This window comes from Crassostrea angulata, chromosome 7 (assembly GCF_025612915.1).
Source record: "Crassostrea angulata isolate pt1a10 chromosome 7, ASM2561291v2, whole genome shotgun sequence".
NCBI lineage: Eukaryota > Metazoa > Mollusca > Bivalvia > Ostreida > Ostreidae > Magallana > Magallana angulata.
In genome coordinates, this window is record NC_069117.1 from 50,443,688 (window position 1) to 50,467,299 (window position 23,612).

Consider the following 23,612-nt stretch of genomic DNA (forward strand, 5'->3'; position numbering starts at 1 on the left):
CCCCTTCGTTTTTAGGAGTTTTCCGCCAGCGACAGGGACTGTACTTTTTTATGAGATAAAAAATAACATGTAAAATGCCTGATTTTCCCACCTATGTAAAAATACGAGGTCACTTGAATTTTTGATGCCAGTTGTTTAGGCAGGGGGGTGAAAGGGCTCGGACATGATTTTCAAGCACATGTGTAACTTTGATGTAAACAAACTCTCGTGCCTTTGTGGATGGCTGTGTGTTTTTTGCTTCTAAATTGGTTAGGAACAATTGTTTTAAAAGTTGTAAAGAGGAATTTTCCCAGAAGTTTGATATAAACTTGCTACCCGTATCTAAAGTTGCGTAATTTTGGTAAGAATATATAGTAAAAATTAATAGTGTTGTGCAACCTGAAGGAAAATTGTTATGATGTGTTTTAAGTCATAAAGTGGAGTTTTTTGGCGTTCTATCGATGTGTGTAGATTAGAAATCACCAAAAATGAGCCTTTGTGGCCGGCACCTCTCTTATTTTGCTGTCAATGGCGCATACAAAATTAGCCCAGATTTCCTCTGAAATTTCGTAGAACATCAAACAGCGACCCGATTATAGTGTATCGGACCGTCCAAACTGCCCCAAAAATATACAGCAGCTTATCCAGAAAGTTGGTTTACGAATACGAATTTTGTGTAAAATGAGTTATTTAGACGCTTGTATGGTATACAGAATCTATAAAATTATGCCCCTAAAACGCCAATATTAAAGTGAAATATGAATTTAGCTATGATTCAGCACCCGCATTAGATTTATTAGAACCTGCCAATGCTAATTTATATGAAAATGCACGCCAATTCTTAAAAATTGAATAATATAACGGCAGTTTTTCAACCCCTCCCCCAAAAGGCAGGGTCCCCTAAACTTGTACATGTATATATTCTCGGGTCGTCATGATATAAACAAGTTTGCATTGTCTTGTGAATAGACATGCATATTTGCACAAATTAGAACCAAGAAATTCATTCAAAATTAACACGCCGTGAAATTACATACAGTATAACTTTTAACATATTTTCATAAATCAGAGGCCACCGCGAGCACCATGGTTTTAATAATCGCTCATAACTTTTTGATATAGCTACAGAATTCAGTAAAACTTTCCACATGTGTTCCATAATAAATGTTTTTGTGTTTTCAGATTTTATTTTTGCGAGTGTAAAATAATAGATTACTTGCAGGTATCACAACACTATTTTTTCGAAGGTTCACGTCAAAACATGGCTGAGTGAAAATAATTCCCGAATTCCCCTTCGTTTTTAGGAGTTTTCCGCCAGCGACAGGGGCTGTACTTTTTTATGAGATAAAAAATAACATGTAAAATGCCTGATTTTCCCACCTATGTAAAAATACGAGGTCACTTGAATTTTTGATGCCAGTTGTTTAGGCAGGGGGGTGAAAGGGCTCGGACATGATTTTCAAGCACATGTGTAACTTTGATGTAAACAAACTCTCGTGCCTTTGTGGATGGCTGTGTGTTTTTTGCTTCTAAATTGGTTAGGAACAATTGTTTTAAAAGTTGTAAAGAGGAATTTTCCCAGAAGTTTGATATAAACTTGCTACCCGTATCTAAAGTTGCGTAATTTTGGTAAGAATATATAGTAAAAATTAATAGTGTTGTGCAACCTGAAGGAAAATTGTTATGATGTGTTTTAAGTCATAAAGTGGAGTTTTTTGGCGTTCTATCGATGTGTGTAGATTAGAAATCACCAAAAATGAGCCTTTGTGGCCGGCACCTCTCTTATTTTGCTGTCAATGGCGCATACAAAATTAGCCCAGATTTCCTCTGAAATTTCGTAGAACATCAAACAGCGACCCGATTATAGTGTATCGGACCGTCCAAACTGCCCCAAAAATATACAGCAGCTTATCCAGAAAGTTGGTTTACGAATACGAATTTTGTGTAAAATGAGTTATTTAGACGCTTGTATGGTATACAGAATCTATAAAATTATGCCCCTAAAACGCCAATATTAAAGTGAAATATGAATTTAGCTATGATTCAGCACCCGCATTAGATTTATTAGAACCTGCCAATGCTAATTTATATGAAAATGCACGCCAATTCTTAAAAATTGAATAATATAACGGCAGTTTTTCAACCCCTCCCCCAAAAGGCAGGGTCCCCTAAACTTGTACATGTATATATTCTCGGGTCGTCATGATATAAACAAGTTTGCATTGTCTTGTGAATAGACATGCATATTTGCACAAATTAGAACCAAGAAATTCATTCAAAATTAACACGCCGTGAAATTACATACAGTATAACTTTTAACATATTTTCATAAATCAGAGGCCACCGCGAGCACCATGGTTTTAATAATCGCTCATAACTTTTTGATATAGCTACAGAATTCAGTAAAACTTTCCACATGTGTTCCATAATAAATGTTTTTGTGTTTTCAGATTTTATTTTTGCGAGTGTAAAATAATAGATTACTTGCAGGTATCACAACACTATTTTTTCGAAGGTTCACGTCAAAACATGGCTGAGTGAAAATAATTCCCGAATTCCCCTTCGTTTTTAGGAGTTTTCCGCCAGCGACAGGGGCTGTACTTTTTTATGAGATAAAAAATAACATGTAAAATGCCTGATTTTCCCACCTATGTAAAAATACGAGGTCACTTGAATTTTTGATGCCAGTTGTTTAGGCAGGGGGGTGAAAGGGCTCGGACATGATTTTCAAGCACATGTGTAACTTTGATGTAAACAAACTCTCGTGCCTTTGTGGATGGCTGTGTGTTTTTTGCTTCTAAATTGGTTAGGAACAATTGTTTTAAAAGTTGTAAAGAGGAATTTTCCCAGAAGTTTGATATAAACTTGCTACCCGTATCTAAAGTTGCGTAATTTTGGTAAGAATATATAGTAAAAATTAATAGTGTTGTGCAACCTGAAGGAAAATTGTTATGATGTGTTTTAAGTCATAAAGTGGAGTTTTTTGGCGTTCTATCGATGTGTGTAGATTAGAAATCACCAAAAATGAGCCTTTGTGGCCGGCACCTCTCTTATTTTGCTGTCAATGGCGCATACAAAATTAGCCCAGATTTCCTCTGAAATTTCGTAGAACATCAAACAGCGACCCGATTATAGTGTATCGGACCGTCCAAACTGCCCCAAAAATATACAGCAGCTTATCCAGAAAGTTGGTTTACGAATACGAATTTTGTGTAAAATGAGTTATTTAGACGCTTGTATGGTATACAGAATCTATAAAATTATGCCCCTAAAACGCCAATATTAAAGTGAAATATGAATTTAGCTATGATTCAGCACCCGCATTAGATTTATTAGAACCTGCCAATGCTAATTTATATGAAAATGCACGCCAATTCTTAAAAATTGAATAATATAACGGCAGTTTTTCAACCCCTCCCCCAAAAGGCAGGGTCCCCTAAACTTGTACATGTATATATTCTCGGGTCGTCATGATATAAACAAGTTTGCATTGTCTTGTGAATAGACATGCATATTTGCACAAATTAGAACCAAGAAATTCATTCAAAATTAACACGCCGTGAAATTACATACAGTATAACTTTTAACATATTTTCATAAATCAGAGGCCACCGCGAGCACCATGGTTTTAATAATCGCTCATAACTTTTTGATATAGCTACAGAATTCAGTAAAACTTTCCACATGTGTTCCATAATAAATGTTTTTGTGTTTTCAGATTTTATTTTTGCGAGTGTAAAATAATAGATTACTTGCAGGTATCACAACACTATTTTTTCGAAGGTTCACGTCAAAACATGGCTGAGTGAAAATAATTCCCGAATTCCCCTTCGTTTTTAGGAGTTTTCCGCCAGCGACAGGGGCTGTACTTTTTTATGAGATAAAAAATAACATGTAAAATGCCTGATTTTCCCACCTATGTAAAAATACGAGGTCACTTGAATTTTTGATGCCAGTTGTTTAGGCAGGGGGGTGAAAGGGCTCGGACATGATTTTCAAGCACATGTGTAACTTTGATGTAAACAAACTCTCGTGCCTTTGTGGATGGCTGTGTGTTTTTTGCTTCTAAATTGGTTAGGAACAATTGTTTTAAAAGTTGTAAAGAGGAATTTTCCCAGAAGTTTGATATAAACTTGCTACCCGTATCTAAAGTTGCGTAATTTTGGTAAGAATATATAGTAAAAATTAATAGTGTTGTGCAACCTGAAGGAAAATTGTTATGATGTGTTTTAAGTCATAAAGTGGAGTTTTTTGGCGTTCTATCGATGTGTGTAGATTAGAAATCACCAAAAATGAGCCTTTGTGGCCGGCACCTCTCTTATTTTGCTGTCAATGGCGCATACAAAATTAGCCCAGATTTCCTCTGAAATTTCGTAGAACATCAAACAGCGACCCGATTATAGTGTATCGGACCGTCCAAACTGCCCCAAAAATATACAGCAGCTTATCCAGAAAGTTGGTTTACGAATACGAATTTTGTGTAAAATGAGTTATTTAGACGCTTGTATGGTATACAGAATCTATAAAATTATGCCCCTAAAACGCCAATATTAAAGTGAAATATGAATTTAGCTATGATTCAGCACCCGCATTAGATTTATTAGAACCTGCCAATGCTAATTTATATGAAAATGCACGCCAATTCTTAAAAATTGAATAATATAACGGCAGTTTTTCAACCCCTCCCCCAAAAGGCAGGGTCCCCTAAACTTGTACATGTATATATTCTCGGGTCGTCATGATATAAACAAGTTTGCATTGTCTTGTGAATAGACATGCATATTTGCACAAATTAGAACCAAGAAATTCATTCAAAATTAACACGCCGTGAAATTACATACAGTATAACTTTTAACATATTTTCATAAATCAGAGGCCACCGCGAGCACCATGGTTTTAATAATCGCTCATAACTTTTTGATATAGCTACAGAATTCAGTAAAACTTTCCACATGTGTTCCATAATAAATGTTTTTGTGTTTTCAGATTTTATTTTTGCGAGTGTAAAATAATAGATTACTTGCAGGTATCACAACACTATTTTTTCGAAGGTTCACGTCAAAACATGGCTGAGTGAAAATAATTCCCGAATTCCCCTTCGTTTTTAGGAGTTTTCCGCCAGCGACAGGGGCTGTACTTTTTTATGAGATAAAAAATAACATGTAAAATGCCTGATTTTCCCACCTATGTAAAAATACGAGGTCACTTGAATTTTTGATGCCAGTTGTTTAGGCAGGGGGGTGAAAGGGCTCGGACATGATTTTCAAGCACATGTGTAACTTTGATGTAAACAAACTCTCGTGCCTTTGTGGATGGCTGTGTGTTTTTTGCTTCTAAATTGGTTAGGAACAATTGTTTTAAAAGTTGTAAAGAGGAATTTTCCCAGAAGTTTGATATAAACTTGCTACCCGTATCTAAAGTTGCGTAATTTTGGTAAGAATATATAGTAAAAATTAATAGTGTTGTGCAACCTGAAGGAAAATTGTTATGATGTGTTTTAAGTCATAAAGTGGAGTTTTTTGGCGTTCTATCGATGTGTGTAGATTAGAAATCACCAAAAATGAGCCTTTGTGGCCGGCACCTCTCTTATTTTGCTGTCAATGGCGCATACAAAATTAGCCCAGATTTCCTCTGAAATTTCGTAGAACATCAAACAGCGACCCGATTATAGTGTATCGGACCGTCCAAACTGCCCCAAAAATATACAGCAGCTTATCCAGAAAGTTGGTTTACGAATACGAATTTTGTGTAAAATGAGTTATTTAGACGCTTGTATGGTATACAGAATCTATAAAATTATGCCCCTAAAACGCCAATATTAAAGTGAAATATGAATTTAGCTATGATTCAGCACCCGCATTAGATTTATTAGAACCTGCCAATGCTAATTTATATGAAAATGCACGCCAATTCTTAAAAATTGAATAATATAACGGCAGTTTTTCAACCCCTCCCCCAAAAGGCAGGGTCCCCTAAACTTGTACATGTATATATTCTCGGGTCGTCATGATATAAACAAGTTTGCATTGTCTTGTGAATAGACATGCATATTTGCACAAATTAGAACCAAGAAATTCATTCAAAATTAACACGCCGTGAAATTACATACAGTATAACTTTTAACATATTTTCATAAATCAGAGGCCACCGCGAGCACCATGGTTTTAATAATCGCTCATAACTTTTTGATATAGCTACAGAATTCAGTAAAACTTTCCACATGTGTTCCATAATAAATGTTTTTGTGTTTTCAGATTTTATTTTTGCGAGTGTAAAATAATAGATTACTTGCAGGTATCACAACACTATTTTTTCGAAGGTTCACGTCAAAACATGGCTGAGTGAAAATAATTCCCGAATTCCCCTTCGTTTTTAGGAGTTTTCCGCCAGCGACAGGGGCTGTACTTTTTTATGAGATAAAAAATAACATGTAAAATGCCTGATTTTCCCACCTATGTAAAAATACGAGGTCACTTGAATTTTTGATGCCAGTTGTTTAGGCAGGGGGGTGAAAGGGCTCGGACATGATTTTCAAGCACATGTGTAACTTTGATGTAAACAAACTCTCGTGCCTTTGTGGATGGCTGTGTGTTTTTTGCTTCTAAATTGGTTAGGAACAATTGTTTTAAAAGTTGTAAAGAGGAATTTTCCCAGAAGTTTGATATAAACTTGCTACCCGTATCTAAAGTTGCGTAATTTTGGTAAGAATATATAGTAAAAATTAATAGTGTTGTGCAACCTGAAGGAAAATTGTTATGATGTGTTTTAAGTCATAAAGTGGAGTTTTTTGGCGTTCTATCGATGTGTGTAGATTAGAAATCACCAAAAATGAGCCTTTGTGGCCGGCACCTCTCTTATTTTGCTGTCAATGGCGCATACAAAATTAGCCCAGATTTCCTCTGAAATTTCGTAGAACATCAAACAGCGACCCGATTATAGTGTATCGGACCGTCCAAACTGCCCCAAAAATATACAGCAGCTTATCCAGAAAGTTGGTTTACGAATACGAATTTTGTGTAAAATGAGTTATTTAGACGCTTGTATGGTATACAGAATCTATAAAATTATGCCCCTAAAACGCCAATATTAAAGTGAAATATGAATTTAGCTATGATTCAGCACCCGCATTAGATTTATTAGAACCTGCCAATGCTAATTTATATGAAAATGCACGCCAATTCTTAAAAATTGAATAATATAACGGCAGTTTTTCAACCCCTCCCCCAAAAGGCAGGGTCCCCTAAACTTGTACATGTATATATTCTCGGGTCGTCATGATATAAACAAGTTTGCATTGTCTTGTGAATAGACATGCATATTTGCACAAATTAGAACCAAGAAATTCATTCAAAATTAACACGCCGTGAAATTACATACAGTATAACTTTTAACATATTTTCATAAATCAGAGGCCACCGCGAGCACCATGGTTTTAATAATCGCTCATAACTTTTTGATATAGCTACAGAATTCAGTAAAACTTTCCACATGTGTTCCACAATAAATGTTTTTGTGTTTTCAGATTTTATTTTTGCGAGTGTAAAATAATAGATTACTTGCAGGTATCACAACACTATTTTTTCGAAGGTTCACGTCAAAACATGGCTGAGTGAAAATAATTCCCGAATTCCCCTTCGTTTTTAGGAGTTTTCCGCCAGCGACAGGGACAGTACTTTTTTATGAGATAAAAAATAACATGTAAAATGCCTGATTTTCCCACCTATGTAAAAATACGAGGTCACTTGAATTTTTGATGCCAGTTGTTTAGGCAGGGGGGTGAAAGGGCTCGGACATGATTTTCAAGCACATGTGTAACTTTGATGTAAACAAACTCTCGTGCCTTTGTGGATGGCTGTGTGTTTTTTGCTTCTAAATTGGTTAGGAACAATTGTTTTAAAAGTTGTAAAGAGGAATTTTCCCAGAAGTTTGATATAAACTTGCTACCCGTATCTAAAGTTGCGTAATTTTGGTAAGAATATATAGTAAAAATTAATAGTGTTGTGCAACCTGAAGGAAAATTGTTATGATGTGTTTTAAGTCATAAAGTGGAGTTTTTTGGCGTTCTATCGATGTGTGTAGATTAGAAATCACCAAAAATGAGCCTTTGTGGCCGGCACCTCTCTTATTTTGCTGTCAATGGCGCATACAAAATTAGCCCAGATTTCCTCTGAAATTTCGTAGAACATCAAACAGCGACCCGATTATAGTGTATCGGACCGTCCAAACTGCCCCAAAAATATACAGCAGCTTATCCAGAAAGTTGGTTTACGAATACGAATTTTGTGTAAAATGAGTTATTTAGACGCTTGTATGGTATACAGAATCTATAAAATTATGCCCCTAAAACGCCAATATTAAAGTGAAATATGAATTTAGCTATGATTCAGCACCCGCATTAGATTTATTAGAACCTGCCAATGCTAATTTATATGAAAATGCACGCCAATTCTTAAAAATTGAATAATATAACGGCAGTTTTTCAACCCCTCCCCCAAAAGGCAGGGTCCCCTAAACTTGTACATGTATATATTCTCGGGTCGTCATGATATAAACAAGTTTGCATTGTCTTGTGAATAGACATGCATATTTGCACAAATTAGAACCAAGAAATTCATTCAAAATTAACACGCCGTGAAATTACATACAGTATAACTTTTAACATATTTTCATAAATCAGAGGCCACCGCGAGCACCATGGTTTTAATAATCGCTCATAACTTTTTGATATAGCTACAGAATTCAGTAAAACTTTCCACATGTGTTCCACAATAAATGTTTTTGTGTTTTCAGATTTTATTTTTGCGAGTGTAAAATAATAGATTACTTGCAGGAAAATTGTTATGATGTGTTTTAAGTCATAAAGTGGAGTTTTTTGGCGTTCTATCGATGTGTGTAGATTAGAAATCACCAAAAATGAGCCTTTGTGGCCGGCACCTCTCTTATTTTGCTGTCAATGGCGCATACAAAATTAGCCCAGATTTCCTCTGAAATTTCGTAGAACATCAAACAGCGACCCGATTATAGTGTATCGGACCGTCCAAACTGCCCCAAAAATATACAGCAGCTTATCCAGAAAGTTGGTTTACGAATACGAATTTTGTGTAAAATGAGTTATTTAGACGCTTGTATGGTATACAGAATCTATAAAATTATGCCCCTAAAACGCCAATATTAAAGTGAAATATGAATTTAGCTATGATTCAGCACCCGCATTAGATTTATTAGAACCTGCCAATGCTAATTTATATGAAAATGCACGCCAATTCTTAAAAATTGAATAATATAACGGCAGTTTTTCAACCCCTCCCCCAAAAGGCAGGGTCCCCTAAACTTGTACATGTATATATTCTCGGGTCGTCATGATATAAACAAGTTTGCATTGTCTTGTGAATAGACATGCATATTTGCACAAATTAGAACCAAGAAATTCATTCAAAATTAACACGCCGTGAAATTACATACAGTATAACTTTTAACATATTTTCATAAATCAGAGGCCACCGCGAGCACCATGGTTTTAATAATCGCTCATAACTTTTTGATATAGCTACAGAATTCAGTAAAACTTTCCACATGTGTTCCATAATAAATGTTTTTGTGTTTTCAGATTTTATTTTTGCGAGTGTAAAATAATAGATTACTTGCAGGTATCACAACACTATTTTTTCGAAGGTTCACGTCAAAACATGGCTGAGTGAAAATAATTCCCGAATTCCCCTTCGTTTTTAGGAGTTTTCCGCCAGCGACAGGGGCTGTACTTTTTTATGAGATAAAAAATAACATGTAAAATGCCTGATTTTCCCACCTATGTAAAAATACGAGGTCACTTGAATTTTTGATGCCAGTTGTTTAGGCAGGGGGGTGAAAGGGCTCGGACATGATTTTCAAGCACATGTGTAACTTTGATGTAAACAAACTCTCGTGCCTTTGTGGATGGCTGTGTGTTTTTTGCTTCTAAATTGGTTAGGAACAATTGTTTTAAAAGTTGTAAAGAGGAATTTTCCCAGAAGTTTGATATAAACTTGCTACCCGTATCTAAAGTTGCGTAATTTTGGTAAGAATATATAGTAAAAATTAATAGTGTTGTGCAACCTGAAGGAAAATTGTTATGATGTGTTTTAAGTCATAAAGTGGAGTTTTTTGGCGTTCTATCGATGTGTGTAGATTAGAAATCACCAAAAATGAGCCTTTGTGGCCGGCACCTCTCTTATTTTGCTGTCAATGGCGCATACAAAATTAGCCCAGATTTCCTCTGAAATTTCGTAGAACATCAAACAGCGACCCGATTATAGTGTATCGGACCGTCCAAACTGCCCCAAAAATATACAGCAGCTTATCCAGAAAGTTGGTTTACGAATACGAATTTTGTGTAAAATGAGTTATTTAGACGCTTGTATGGTATACAGAATCTATAAAATTATGCCCCTAAAACGCCAATATTAAAGTGAAATATGAATTTAGCTATGATTCAGCACCCGCATTAGATTTATTAGAACCTGCCAATGCTAATTTATATGAAAATGCACGCCAATTCTTAAAAATTGAATAATATAACGGCAGTTTTTCAACCCCTCCCCCAAAAGGCAGGGTCCCCTAAACTTGTACATGTATATATTCTCGGGTCGTCATGATATAAACAAGTTTGCATTGTCTTGTGAATAGACATGCATATTTGCACAAATTAGAACCAAGAAATTCATTCAAAATTAACACGCCGTGAAATTACATACAGTATAACTTTTAACATATTTTCATAAATCAGAGGCCACCGCGAGCACCATGGTTTTAATAATCGCTCATAACTTTTTGATATAGCTACAGAATTCAGTAAAACTTTCCACATGTGTTCCATAATAAATGTTTTTGTGTTTTCAGATTTTATTTTTGCGAGTGTAAAATAATAGATTACTTGCAGGTATCACAACACTATTTTTTCGAAGGTTCACGTCAAAACATGGCTGAGTGAAAATAATTCCCGAATTCCCCTTCGTTTTTAGGAGTTTTCCGCCAGCGACAGGGGCTGTACTTTTTTATGAGATAAAAAATAACATGTAAAATGCCTGATTTTCCCACCTATGTAAAAATACGAGGTCACTTGAATTTTTGATGCCAGTTGTTTAGGCAGGGGGGTGAAAGGGCTCGGACATGATTTTCAAGCACATGTGTAACTTTGATGTAAACAAACTCTCGTGCCTTTGTGGATGGCTGTGTGTTTTTTGCTTCTAAATTGGTTAGGAACAATTGTTTTAAAAGTTGTAAAGAGGAATTTTCCCAGAAGTTTGATATAAACTTGCTACCCGTATCTAAAGTTGCGTAATTTTGGTAAGAATATATAGTAAAAATTAATAGTGTTGTGCAACCTGAAGGAAAATTGTTATGATGTGTTTTAAGTCATAAAGTGGAGTTTTTTGGCGTTCTATCGATGTGTGTAGATTAGAAATCACCAAAAATGAGCCTTTGTGGCCGGCACCTCTCTTATTTTGCTGTCAATGGCGCATACAAAATTAGCCCAGATTTCCTCTGAAATTTCGTAGAACATCAAACAGCGACCCGATTATAGTGTATCGGACCGTCCAAACTGCCCCAAAAATATACAGCAGCTTATCCAGAAAGTTGGTTTACGAATACGAATTTTGTGTAAAATGAGTTATTTAGACGCTTGTATGGTATACAGAATCTATAAAATTATGCCCCTAAAACGCCAATATTAAAGTGAAATATGAATTTAGCTATGATTCAGCACCCGCATTAGATTTATTAGAACCTGCCAATGCTAATTTATATGAAAATGCACGCCAATTCTTAAAAATTGAATAATATAACGGCAGTTTTTCAACCCCTCCCCCAAAAGGCAGGGTCCCCTAAACTTGTACATGTATATATTCTCGGGTCGTCATGATATAAACAAGTTTGCATTGTCTTGTGAATAGACATGCATATTTGCACAAATTAGAACCAAGAAATTCATTCAAAATTAACACGCCGTGAAATTACATACAGTATAACTTTTAACATATTTTCATAAATCAGAGGCCACCGCGAGCACCATGGTTTTAATAATCGCTCATAACTTTTTGATATAGCTACAGAATTCAGTAAAACTTTCCACATGTGTTCCACAATAAATGTTTTTGTGTTTTCAGATTTTATTTTTGCGAGTGTAAAATAATAGATTACTTGCAGGAAAATTGTTATGATGTGTTTTAAGTCATAAAGTGGAGTTTTTTGGCGTTCTATCGATGTGTGTAGATTAGAAATCACCAACAATGAGCCTTTGTGGCCGGCACCTCTCTTATTTTGCTGTCAATGGCGCATACAAAATTAGCCCAGATTTCCTCTGAAATTTCGTAGAACATCAAACAGCGACCCGATTATAGTGTATCGGACCGTCCAAACTGCCCCAAAAATATACAGCAGCTTATCCAGAAAGTTGGTTTTATCGTCGTAAATTAAAAAAGCTTCTATGTAATACGAATTTTGTGTAAAATGAGTTATTTAGACGCTTGTATGGTATACAGAATCTATAAAATTATGCCCCTAAAACGCCAATATTAAAGTGAAATATGAATTTAGCTATGATTCAGCACCCGCATTAGATTTATTAGAACCTGCCAATGCTAATTTATATGAAAATGCACGCCAATTCTTAAAAATTGAATAATATAACGGCAGTTTTTCAACCCCTCCCCCAAAAGGCAGGGTCCCCTAAACTTGTACATGTATATATTCTCGGGTCGTCATGATATAAACAAGTTTGCATTGTCTTGTGAATAGACATGCATATTTGCACAAATTAGAACCAAGAAATTCATTCAAAATTAACACGCCGTGAAATTACATACAGTATAACTTTTAACATATTTTCATAAATCAGAGGCCACCGCGAGCACCATGGTTTTAATAATCGCTCATAACTTTTTGATATAGCTACAGAATTCAGTAAAACTTTCCACATGTGTTCCACAATAAATGTTTTTGTGTTTTCAGATTTTATTTTTGCGAGTGTAAAATAATAGATTACTTGCAGGTATCACAACACTATTTTTTCGAAGGTTCACGTCAAAACATGGCTGAGTGAAAATAATTCCCGAATTCCCCTTCGTTTTTAGGAGTTTTCCGCCAGCGACAGGGACTGTACTTTTTTATGAGATAAAAAATAACATGTAAAATGCCTGATTTTCCCACCTATGTAAAAATACGAGGTCACTTGAATTTTTGATGCCAGTTGTTTAGGCAGGGGGGTGAAAGGGCTCGGACATGATTTTCAAGCACATGTGTAACTTTGATGTAAACAAACTCTCGTGCCTTTGTGGATGGCTGTGTGTTTTTTGCTTCTAAATTGGTTAGGAACAATTGTTTTAAAAGTTGTAAAGAGGAATTTTCCCAGAAGTTTGATATAAACTTGCTACCCGTATCTAAAGTTGCGTAATTTTGGTAAGAATATATAGTAAAAATTAATAGTGTTGTGCAACCTGAAGGAAAATTGTTATGATGTGTTTTAAGTCATAAAGTGGAGTTTTTTGGCGTTCTATCGATGTGTGTAGATTAGAAATCACCAAAAATGAGCCTTTGTGGCCGGCACCTCTCTTATTTTGCTGTCAATGGCGCATACAAAATTAGCCCAGATTTCCTCTGAAATTTCGTAGAACATCAAACAGCGACCCGATTATAGTGTATCGGACCGTCCAAACTGCCCCAAAAATATACAGCAGCTTATCCAGAAAGTTGGTTTACGAATACGAATTTTGTGTAAAATGAGTTATTTAGACGCTTGTATGGTATACAGAATCTATAAAATTATGCCCCTAAAACGCCAATATTAAAGTGAAATATGAATTTAGCTATGATTCAGCACCCGCATTAGATTTATTAGATCCTGCCAATGCTAATTTATATGAAAATGCACGCCAATTCTTAAAAATTGAATAATATAACGGCAGTTTTTCAACCCCTCCCCCAAAAGGCAGGGTCCCCTAAACTTGTACATGTATATATTCTCGGGTCGTCATGATATAAACAAGTTTGCATTGTCTTGTGAATAGACATGCATATTTGCACAAATTAGAACCAAGAAATTCATTCAAAATTAACACGCCGTGAAATTACATACAGTATAACTTTTAACATATTTTCATAAATCAGAGGCCACCGCGAGCACCATGGTTTTAATAATCGCTCATAACTTTTTGATATAGCTACAGAATTCAGTAAAACTTTCCACATGTGTTCCACAATAAATGTTTTTGTGTTTTCAGATTTTATTTTTGCGAGTGTAAAATAATAGATTACTTGCAGGAAAATTGTTATGATGTGTTTTAAGTCATAAAGTGGAGTTTTTTGGCGTTCTATCGATGTGTGTAGATTAGAAATCACCAAAAATGAGCCTTTGTGGCCGGCACCTCTCTTATTTTGCTGTCAATGGCGCATACAAAATTAGCCCAGATTTCCTCTGAAATTTCGTAGAACATCAAACAGCGACCCGATTATAGTGTATCGGACCGTCCAAACTGCCCCAAAAATATACAGCAGCTTATCCAGAAAGTTGGTTTACGAATACGAATTTTGTGTAAAATGAGTTATTTAGACGCTTGTATGGTATACAGAATCTATAAAATTATGCCCCTAAAACGCCAATATTAAAGTGAAATATGAATTTAGCTATGATTCAGCACCCGCATTAGATTTATTAGAACCTGCCAATGCTAATTTATATGAAAATGCACGCCAATTCTTAAAAATTGAATAATATAACGGCAGTTTTTCAACCCCTCCCCCAAAAGGCAGGGTCCCCTAAACTTGTACATGTATATATTCTCGGGTCGTCATGATATAAACAAGTTTGCATTGTCTTGTGAATAGACATGCATATTTGCACAAATTAGAACCAAGAAATTCATTCAAAATTAACACGCCGTGAAATTACATACAGTATAACTTTTAACATATTTTCATAAATCAGAGGCCACCGCGAGCACCATGGTTTTAATAATCGCTCATAACTTTTTGATATAGCTACAGAATTCAGTAAAACTTTCCACATGTGTTCCACAATAAATGTTTTTGTGTTTTCAGATTTTATTTTTGCGAGTGTAAAATAATAGATTACTTGCAGGAAAATTGTTATGATGTGTTTTAAGTCATAAAGTGGAGTTTTTTGGCGTTCTATCGATGTGTGTAGATTAGAAATCACCAACAATGAGCCTTTGTGGCCGGCACCTCTCTTATTTTGCTGTCAATGGCGCATACAAAATTAGCCCAGATTTCCTCTGAAATTTCGTAGAACATCAAACAGCGACCCGATTATAGTGTATCGGACCGTCCAAACTGCCCCAATAATATACAGCAGCTTATCCAGAAAGTTGGTTTTATCGTCGTAAATTAAAAAAGCTTCTATGTAATACGAATTTTGTGTAAAATGAGTTATTTAGACGCTTGTATGGTATACAGAATCTATAAAATTATGCCCCTAAAACGCCAATATTAAAGTGAAATATGAATTTAGCTATGATTCAGCACCCGCATTAGATTTATTAGAACCTGCCAATGCTAATTTATATGAAAATGCACGCTAATTCTTAAAAATTGAATAATATAACGGCAGTTTTTCAACCCCTCCCCCAAAAGGCAGGGTCCCCTAAACTTGTACATGTATATATTCTCGGGTCGTCATGATATAAACAAGTTTGCATTGTCTTGTGAATAGACATGCATATTTGCACAAATTAGAACCAAGAAATTCATTCAAAATTAACACGCCGTGAAATTACATACAGTATAACTTTTAACATATTTTCATAAATCAGAGGCCACCGCGAGCACCATGGTTTTAATAATCGCTCATAACTTTTTGATATAGCTACAGAATTCAGTAAAACTTTCCACATGTGTTCCACAATAAATGTTTTTGTGTTTTCAGATTTTATTTTTGCGAGTGTAAAATAATAGATTACTTGCAGGTATCACAACACTATTTTTTCGAAGGTTCACGTCAAAACATGGCTGAGTGAAAATAATTCCCGAATTCCCCTTCGTTTTTAGGAGTTTTCCGCCAGCGACAGGGACTGTACTTTTTTATGAGATAAAAAATAACATGTAAAATGCCTGATTTTCCCACCTATGTAAAAATACGAGGTCACTTGAATTTTTGATGCCAGTTGTTTAGGCAGGGGGGTGAAAGGGCTCGGACATGATTTTCAAGCACATGTGTAACTTTGATGTAAACAAACTCTCGTGCCTTTGTGGATGGCTGTGTGTTTTTTGCTTCTAAATTGGTTAGGAACAATTGTTTTAAAAGTTGTAAAGAGGAATTTTCCCAGAAGTTTGATATAAACTTGCTACCCGTATCTAAAGTTGCGTAATTTTGGTAAGAATATATAGTAAAAATTAATAGTGTTGTGCAACCTGAAGGAAAATTGTTATGATGTGTTTTAAGTCATAAAGTGGAGTTTTTTGGCGTTCTATCGATGTGTGTAGATTAGAAATCACCAACAATGAGCCTTTGTGGCCGGCACCTCTCTTATTTTGCTGTCAATGGCGCATACAAAATTAGCCCAGATTTCCTCTGAAATTTCGTAGAACATCAAACAGCGACCCGATTATAGTGTATCGGACCGTCCAAACTGCCCCAAAAATATACAGCAGCTTATCCAGAAAGTTGGTTTACGAATACGAATTTTGTGTAAAATGAGTTATTTAGACGCTTGTATGGTATACAGAATCTATAAAATTATGCCCCTAAAACGCCAATATTAAAGTGAAATATGAATTTAGCTATGATTCAGCACCCGCATTAGATTTATTAGAACCTGCCAATGCTAATTTATATGAAAATGCACGCTAATTCTTAAAAATTGAATAATATAACGGCAGTTTTTCAACCCCTCCCCCAAAAGGCAGGGTCCCCTAAACTTGTACATGTATATATTCTCGGGTCGTCATGATATAAACAAGTTTGCATTGTCTTGTGAATAGACATGCATATTTGCACAAATTAGAACCAAGAAATTCATTCAAAATTAACACGCCGTGAAATTACATACAGTATAACTTTTAACATATTTTCATAAATCAGAGGCCACCGCGAGCACCATGGTTTTAATAATCGCTCATAACTTTTTGATATAGCTACAGAATTCAGTAAAACTTTCCACATGTGTTCCACAATAAATGTTTTTGTGTTTTCAGATTTTATTTTTGCGAGTGTAAAATAATAGATTACTTGCAGGTATCACAACACTATTTTTTCGAAGGTTCACGTCAAAACATGGCTGAGTGAAAATAATTCCCGAATTCCCCTTCGTTTTTAGGAGTTTTCCGCCAGCGACAGGGACTGTACTTTTTTATGAGATAAAAAATAACATGTAAAATGCCTGATTTTCCCACCTATGTAAAAATACGAGGTCACTTGAATTTTTGATGCCAGTTGTTTAGGCAGGGGGGTGAAAGGGCTCAGACATGATTTTCAAGCACATGTGTAACTTTGATGTAAACAAACTCTCGTGCCTTTGTGGATGGCTGTGTGTTTTTTGCTTCTAAATTGGTTAGGAACAATTGTTTTAAAAGTTGTAAAGAGGAATTTTCCCAGAAGTTTGATATAAACTTGCTACCCGTATCTAAAGTTGCGTAATTTTGGTAAGAATATATAGTAAAAATTAATAGTGTTGTGCAACCTGAAGGAAAATTGTTATGATGTGTTTTATGTCATAAAGTGGAGTTTTTTGGCGTTCTATCGATGTGTGTAGATTAGAAATCACCAAAAATGAGCCTTTGTGGCCGGCACCTCTCTTATTTTGCTGTCAATGGCGCATACAAAATTAGCCCAGATTTCCTCTGAAATTTCGTAGAACATCAAACAGCGACCCGATTATAGTGTATCGGACCGTCCAAACTGCCCCAAAAATATACAGCAGCTTATCCAGAAAGTTGGTTTACGAATACGAATTTTGTGTAAAATGAGTTATTTAGACGCTTGTATGGTATACAGAATCTATAAAATTATGCCCCTAAAACGCCAATATTAAAGTGAAATATGAATTTAGCTATGATTCAGCACCCGCATTAGATTTATTAGAACCTGCCAATGCTAATTTATATGAAAATGCACGCCAATTCTTAAAAATTGAATAATATAACGGCAGTTTTTCAACCCCTCCCCCAAAAGGCAGGGTCCCCTAAACTTGTACATGTATATATTCTCGGGTCGTCATGATATAAACAAGTTTGCATTGTCTTGTGAATAGACATGCATATTTGCACAAATTAGAACCAAGAAATTCATTCAAAATTAACACGCCGTGAAATTACATACAGTATAACTTTTAACATATTTTCATAAATCAGAGGCCACCGCGAGCACCATGGTTTTAATAATCGCTCATAACTTTTTGATATAGCTACAGAATTCAGTAAAACTTTCCACATGTGTTCCACAATAAATGTTTTTGTGTTTTCAGATTTTATTTTTGCGAGTGTAAAATAATAGATTACTTGCAGGAAAATTGTTATGATGTGTTTTAAGTCATAAAGTGGAGTTTTTTGGCGCTCTATCGATGTGTGTAGATTAGAAATCACCAACAATGAGCCTTTGTGGCCGGCACCTCTCTTATTTTGCTGTCAATGGCGCATACAAAATTAGCCCAGATTTCCTCTGAAATTTCGTAGAACATCAAACAGCGACCCGATTATAGTGTATCGGACCGTCCAAACTGCCCCAAAAATATACAGCAGCTTATCCAGAAAGTTGGTTTTATCGTCGTAAATTAAAAAAGCTTCTATGTAATACGAATTTTGTGTAAAATGAGTTATTTAGACGCTTGTATGGTATACAGAATCTATAAAATTATGCCCCTAAAACGCCAATATTAAAGTGAAATATGAATTTAGCTATGATTCAGCACCCGCATTAGATTTATTAGAACCTGCCAATGCTAATTTATATGAAAATGCACGCCAATTCTTAAAAATTGAATAATATAACGGCAGTTTTTCAACCCCTCCCCCAAAAGGCAGGGTCCCCTAAACTTGTACATGTATATATTCTCGGGTCGTCATGATATAAACAAGTTTGCATTGTCTTGTGAATAGACATGCATATTTGCACAAATTAGAACCAAGAAATTCATTCAAAATTAACACGCCGTGAAATTACATACAGTATAACTTTTAACATATTTTCATAAATCAGAGGCCACCGCGAGCACCATGGTTTTAATAATCGCTCATAACTTTTTGATATAGCTACAGAATTCAGTAAAACTTTCCACATGTGTTCCACAATAAATGTTTTTGTGTTTTCAGATTTTATTTTTGCGAGTGTAAAATAATAGATTACTTGCAGGTATCACAACACTATTTTTTCGAAGGTTCACGTCAAAACATGGCTGAGTGAAAATAATTCCCGAATTCCCCTTCGTTTTTAGGAGTTTTCCGCCAGCGACAGGGACTGTACTTTTTTATGAGATAAAAAATAACATGTAAAATGCCTGATTTTCCCACCTATGTAAAAATACGAGGTCACTTGAATTTTTGATGCCAGTTGTTTAGGCAGGGGGGTGAAAGGGCTCGGACATGATTTTCAAGCACATGTGTAACTTTGATGTAAACAAACTCTCGTGCCTTTGTGGATGGCTGTGTGTTTTTTGCTTCTAAATTGGTTAGGAACAATTGTTTTAAAAGTTGTAAAGAGGAATTTTCCCAGAAGTTTGATATAAACTTGCTACCCGTATCTAAAGTTGCGTAATTTTGGTAAGAATATATAGTAAAAATTAATAGTGTTGTGCAACCTACACAAGCTTCGCTTACACCTCTGTCAACGCCGGAAAAATAGTCTGTCATATGATCAAAACAAGCATGGCCAGCACATGGGCATTGTTGATTCGCTTCTTTTGTACAATCAGCTTGAAGGGAAGTCATCGACGGGCGATGACTTTGAGGACACGTTTAAAAACATCACAGGAGATGACATTGCTGCTGATTTATGTAAAATCATCGATGAATCGGTAGCATACAAAAACTGATTTTTCAAACATCTCTCAAACTAGATCATGTGATCATATTTTAATGTTTACCTCCGCAAAAAAGTTCTCCCAGTAACGTTGAAATAAAAATAAATAACGGCGTTAAAGATTTAAATTTAATTATTTATAATCATATTCATAGACAAAATGAGTAATTACATCGATTTTAATTACATTTTGTCCATCGTTTAAGTTTGTACAAGCTTATCTTTTAAAAAGATTGGTGAGCTAGCGCTGTAGCCATCATAAAACACAGAAGCAGATTTCTAAAACATTTGTTTAAATTTCTGAATCGATTATTTAACAATAGGAAGGCACAGGGGTGTATTGGAATTATGCTGGAGTGGGGTCTCAATATAGAATTGTAAATTTTTTATAGAGTGGTCTTCACATCGGCAATGTCATAGCTCATTGACTGTGCCTTAATCATAATGCATCTACTGTAATTTCAATTTCGAGGTGAAAATTTTCAGAACTATTGGTACTGTTTGTATTGGTAGCAATCGTATCTTCCCGGGCTTTTCCGGCAAGCTCGGAAATGTTTTCCGAGCTTGAAGGAATTTAAGTTAAAGCTAGCTATTTATCACGATATTTAAAATTACACTTTGCTTTATAAGACCTAAGCTACTGTTACTTTTTGACATTTACAATAAAACACAAAACTTCATGTGAAGATGCTAAAACGAAATTAAAATGGTACAGTTTATCTAAAATAGTGCAGTATTCCCAGAATCCCCCACTATGGAGTCGAGCATGCGTATTCCAGTGAAAAAGACTAACGTAGTTGCTAGCGCTCGAGAGCGCTAGCAACAAGAATCTTGTACATCGGGCGTTGACATAGGTGTAAGCAAAGCTTGTGTAGCACGACCTATAGTGAGAGAATGCGTTTTACCCTGTTGATATACACGAGGTGCTCCACTTTCGTTTCCTTGATTTACGCCATCCTAGCCTGCTCAAAATGTAAGGCTGATTAAATAAACTCATAGTTATGAATATCTCTGTTTCTTAGATTGCTTTTTATGAGTAAATCAACTATTTTTAATCGAACACGGTTAAATATTTAAATATTCGATACTTTGGCGGCCATATTTAAATGTGCTATTTCTGTACATTTAGTATCAACAATTTGTTTTAAAAGTTTCTGATATTTTAATAGATCTTGAATTTATTAAGTTTTCTGAAGATGTATTTTCTCTCTATTAACTCTTAAAGAAGCTTATTAGAATATAAATGTATGTGACTGTGTGTGTATTGTATGACATGGTATTGTAATGGTGTCTTTATTTGTTTTTTATTTTTTGTTACAGCCTTTTACAATATGTTGGCACACGCTTCATCAATAAAGCTTAGAAGATCTCGTATGCTTTCCATGGTTAACTTAGCTGTTCTTCTAACAGCACAATTACGTATATGCAAAACAATTTGTCACAGTTAACATTTTAATTTATTAAGAATATGTTTTAAAAGTGTTTTAACATACTTTAGATCTGTCTCTGAGGTATCAGATGTATTCCCTACGTCAACTTTGGAATGTTCTGAGTGGCTATCAGTTGCTGCGTTGAGTTTCAAATCTTCTGTACGCCCATGAAGTGGCCAGTTTGGGTTAGTGCTAATTACTGGACTCTGCACCGGTGTGGAGATTGGTGTACCAGTATCCTTTGTGTCATGACCAGGTTTTTCAGTACGTAGTTGCTTGGTAAACTTCTCAACAATTTCTGTGGCTAATCTGTTAACTGTGTTAGGTGTGTGGTCTTCTAGTGACTTCAGCATATGACCGACTTTTGATGATATACTTTGACTACCAAGGTATTCATTGAATTCTTTTTTTGTAATTTTGTCTTTTTTGTCAGTGTTAATACCAACAACCATAATGAATTTGTGGTTTTTACTTGCAGTATCAGAACTTTCACCATCATCTTCGTCATCATCATCATCATCATCATCATCATCATCTAACAGTTCTAAAAGGAGAAAAAAAGACAAGTTAAGATTCAGTATTATGAAGTATAATACAGCAATTCTGATGCCATATTATAGACACAAAGATCTTAATTGGCATTTGGCCAAAAATGAAAAATAAATCATCCTACCTCTAAAATATGATATACTAGAAACTGCATGACATGTATAGCAATACTGTGTGCATAAGATGCAAACATACAGACTAAAAACTATCTGATTTCCAGGAAAACATTTATAGAATTTAAAAAAAACCCCAGGAATTTGTGCTATAGTTACCTTCAAGTTTGTTAGGAATTTTGTTTGTTTTTTCATTCCAGAAAGTATCCCAGTGGACATCATCGACAATTACTATAAAGGAATCTGCTTTGCGAATGTGGTTTTTAATACGTCCGCCGGTATGAGTAAGTTTATCTAAAGAAAAAAAAATGTAACGGTCAAACTCTATTTAAAATAATAACCATCCCGTAATAAAAAAAAAGGGAGATGATTGAGGGATTTACAATAATATGCACTACATACACATACACAAGTGGTACATGTAATTGCTAATTTACAATACAAGAATATTCTCATGTTTTTGTTGTATATAGTGTATAAATATAATATCTAATATATTGCATCACTTATCAGAAATACCTCAAAATGCATTACATATTGTTGAATTATAGTAAACAAGACGACATTCAATCTTAAATTAGATGAGTTTGTTGTTGGATGGATCAGTCGAATACAATATAAAAAAGGTTTTAATGTTCTGCAATCGAGGTGTGCATTATTATTGGAATTTTTCCTCATTTTATACATGTGGATTTACCTGCTGTCGCGTTTTTCTCCTTAATCCCATAAGAGATGACATTATCTTTGCCCAGGTGTCCAAGTATTTCGTTGGCCAACTCAGAGCAAGTTCTATTTGCTACGTATAGTAATCCTGAAATTCATTCACACTGAACTATTAAGAGGCTTTCCAATGTACATGTATGTAGTACGTGATTGTTAAACTAAAAGTTAATTATGCGAGTTGACGTATATATAACAAAACTCCATGAGACACCACACATGACTAATTAATATTCATGATTCCTCTTTGTTGTTAAAATTTTCGATAGTAATTGTAAACATAGGTAATCACAGATTACAAAGCTCACCGAGACGAGGCATCACCCTGATGAGACATCACCTTTATGAGACCACCTTTATCATATTATATGAAAATCATAATTTATGATCTTGGATATTCATGGATTCTATTTTGACACAAAATCATATATCATATGTTAAAAAATTATATGATAATTATATGTAACTCAATATAATAATACTGTAATAAACAAAGATGATATTGTAAATATGAAATGACCTTGTCTTGTGTTAAACCTTATTGTATTTGATCACATAAAACCACATCATTATATATAATACAATATTATATTATATGATACAATATCATATTACATAATACATCATAACATTGAAACATATGATATTATATTGTATAATATAGTATGATATTGTATTGTATGATATTGTATAATATTTAATACATAATATGATATTGTATCATATGATACAATATAATTTGATACAACATTGTATCATATCAAATGATACAATTTCATGTGATAAAGTGAAATATTATATAATACAATATTATATAAT

General features: G+C 34.8%; 1 protein-coding gene across 3 annotated transcripts in view; it reads right to left on the reverse strand.

Moving 5' to 3' along the window:
* LOC128155499 (uncharacterized) overlaps nt 1-23,612 on the reverse strand; it is a 36,961-nt gene that overhangs the window by 10,261 nt on the left and 3,088 nt on the right. For 2 of the 3 annotated variants that reach the window (XM_052817233.1, XM_052817235.1), the window contains exons 2-5: nt 22,771-22,884; nt 22,233-22,367; nt 21,475-21,955; nt 20,887-20,943 (exon numbers count right to left, since the gene is read on the reverse strand). In XM_052817233.1, the coding sequence (XP_052673193.1) occupies nt 20,887-20,943; nt 21,475-21,955; nt 22,233-22,367; nt 22,771-22,884 (787 nt within the window). The remainder of the gene's footprint in view (nt 1-20,886; nt 20,944-21,474; nt 21,956-22,232; nt 22,368-22,770; nt 22,885-23,612) is intronic. The other variant, XM_052817234.1, reaches the window with a different exon arrangement.